Genomic DNA, 1,164 nt, shown 5'->3' on the forward strand with positions numbered 1-1,164 from the left:
TGGTCATGTGAATACAATAGTGGTCATGCGCACGATCTCCCGAAGGCTGGGTTCATTGCCGCACCTTTTCTCTTCTCTCTGGCTGTGGTCTCCGGGGGCGGGGGGGGGGGGGATTTATCAGCAACCTGCAGCCCCGGCTCTCGACTCCGGCGGGGGTGGTATCTAGCATCTTCCCTTCACCCCCCCCCCCCCCCCCCGCGCCTTTTTTCTTCTCCTCCCCCCGCCTCTTTTGTCGGTCCCATCACCGATACTCCGTTCGCTCTCGCTTCGCAGCTCCTTCGCCTGGCTTTGCTGTCCGCATTCCCAGCCAGATCCCCTTTCCCTCCACCGACCGCCATCGCGGCGCTGCCTCCCCGGGGCCAGTGGCCACCACTTCCCACCCTTTCCACCTCCAGCAGACATCCGACGCAGCCATGTCTACTGGTACGTTGCATGCGCGCCCTGTCTTGTGCCGCTGGTCTCTCGCCCCCCCCCCCCCTCAGTGTGCCGGTTATTGACCTCCTCGGCTTGGCCTCAACCACCATCGCCCTCCTCGCTACATGCAGCCGACATTCCCCCCTCCAAGCGGGTCCGCTTCGACGACACCTTCGTCAAGTCCGAGCAGGAACTCAACAAGGCGACCCTGGTGAAGCTGGCCGCCGCCGCCGCCACGGGCCCACCCCCCTCGGCGACCAAAGCCGCCCCAGTCCCGCAGAAGGCACAGTCCGACTCGTCGGCCCGTACGTCCGCCCATCTAGGGGGCCATGTTTTGTCTGACCGCCGCTGCCTTTCCCTGCTCTTGATCTTGCGACTGACCACCTCCCTAGATTCGAATCTCATTTCGCCGGAGGATCGTCCGCTCTGGGTGACCTGCGACTCGGCGGACGAGAATGCGCCGCTGGTCTTCCTGGAAAGCTTCTCCCCTCTCTACCAGCAGGCATGCGATTTCCTGGTGGCTATTGCCGAGCCGCGAACCCGGTTCGTGCCAGCACTCTCGCCCCCCCCCCCCCCGCTCCTTTTCTCCCCCGTTCCCACATCCCTGCCCCCTCTGCTCTCTCTCTCCCTCTCTCTCTCTCCCCTCTGAGATGCCTGCTGACCCCCCCCCCCCCCCCCTCCTGCCCCCCCCCCCCCCGCTGCCACACCCCCCGCCCCTAGTGCACGAATACAAGCTGACCAAGATGTCGC

The 1,164-nt window shown here is 65.3% G+C and overlaps 1 protein-coding gene across 1 annotated transcript in view; it reads left to right on the plus strand.

Annotated features, from left to right (window-relative positions):
* Window positions 1-413: 413 nt before the first annotated feature.
* Window positions 414-1,164, plus strand: part of H696_03861 (hypothetical protein) — a gene marked incomplete at both ends in the record, with an annotated part of 3,608 nt that continues 2,857 nt past the window's right edge. Inside the window, 3 exons of the mRNA XM_009497722.1 lie at window positions 414-423; window positions 546-719; window positions 807-961. Coding sequence (XP_009495997.1) covers window positions 414-423; window positions 546-719; window positions 807-961 — 339 coding nt within the window. The remainder of the gene's footprint in view (window positions 424-545; window positions 720-806; window positions 962-1,164) is intronic.

This window comes from Fonticula alba, assembly GCF_000388065.1.
Source record: "Fonticula alba strain ATCC 38817 unplaced genomic scaffold supercont2.6, whole genome shotgun sequence".
Lineage (NCBI taxonomy): Eukaryota > Rotosphaerida > Fonticulaceae > Fonticula > Fonticula alba.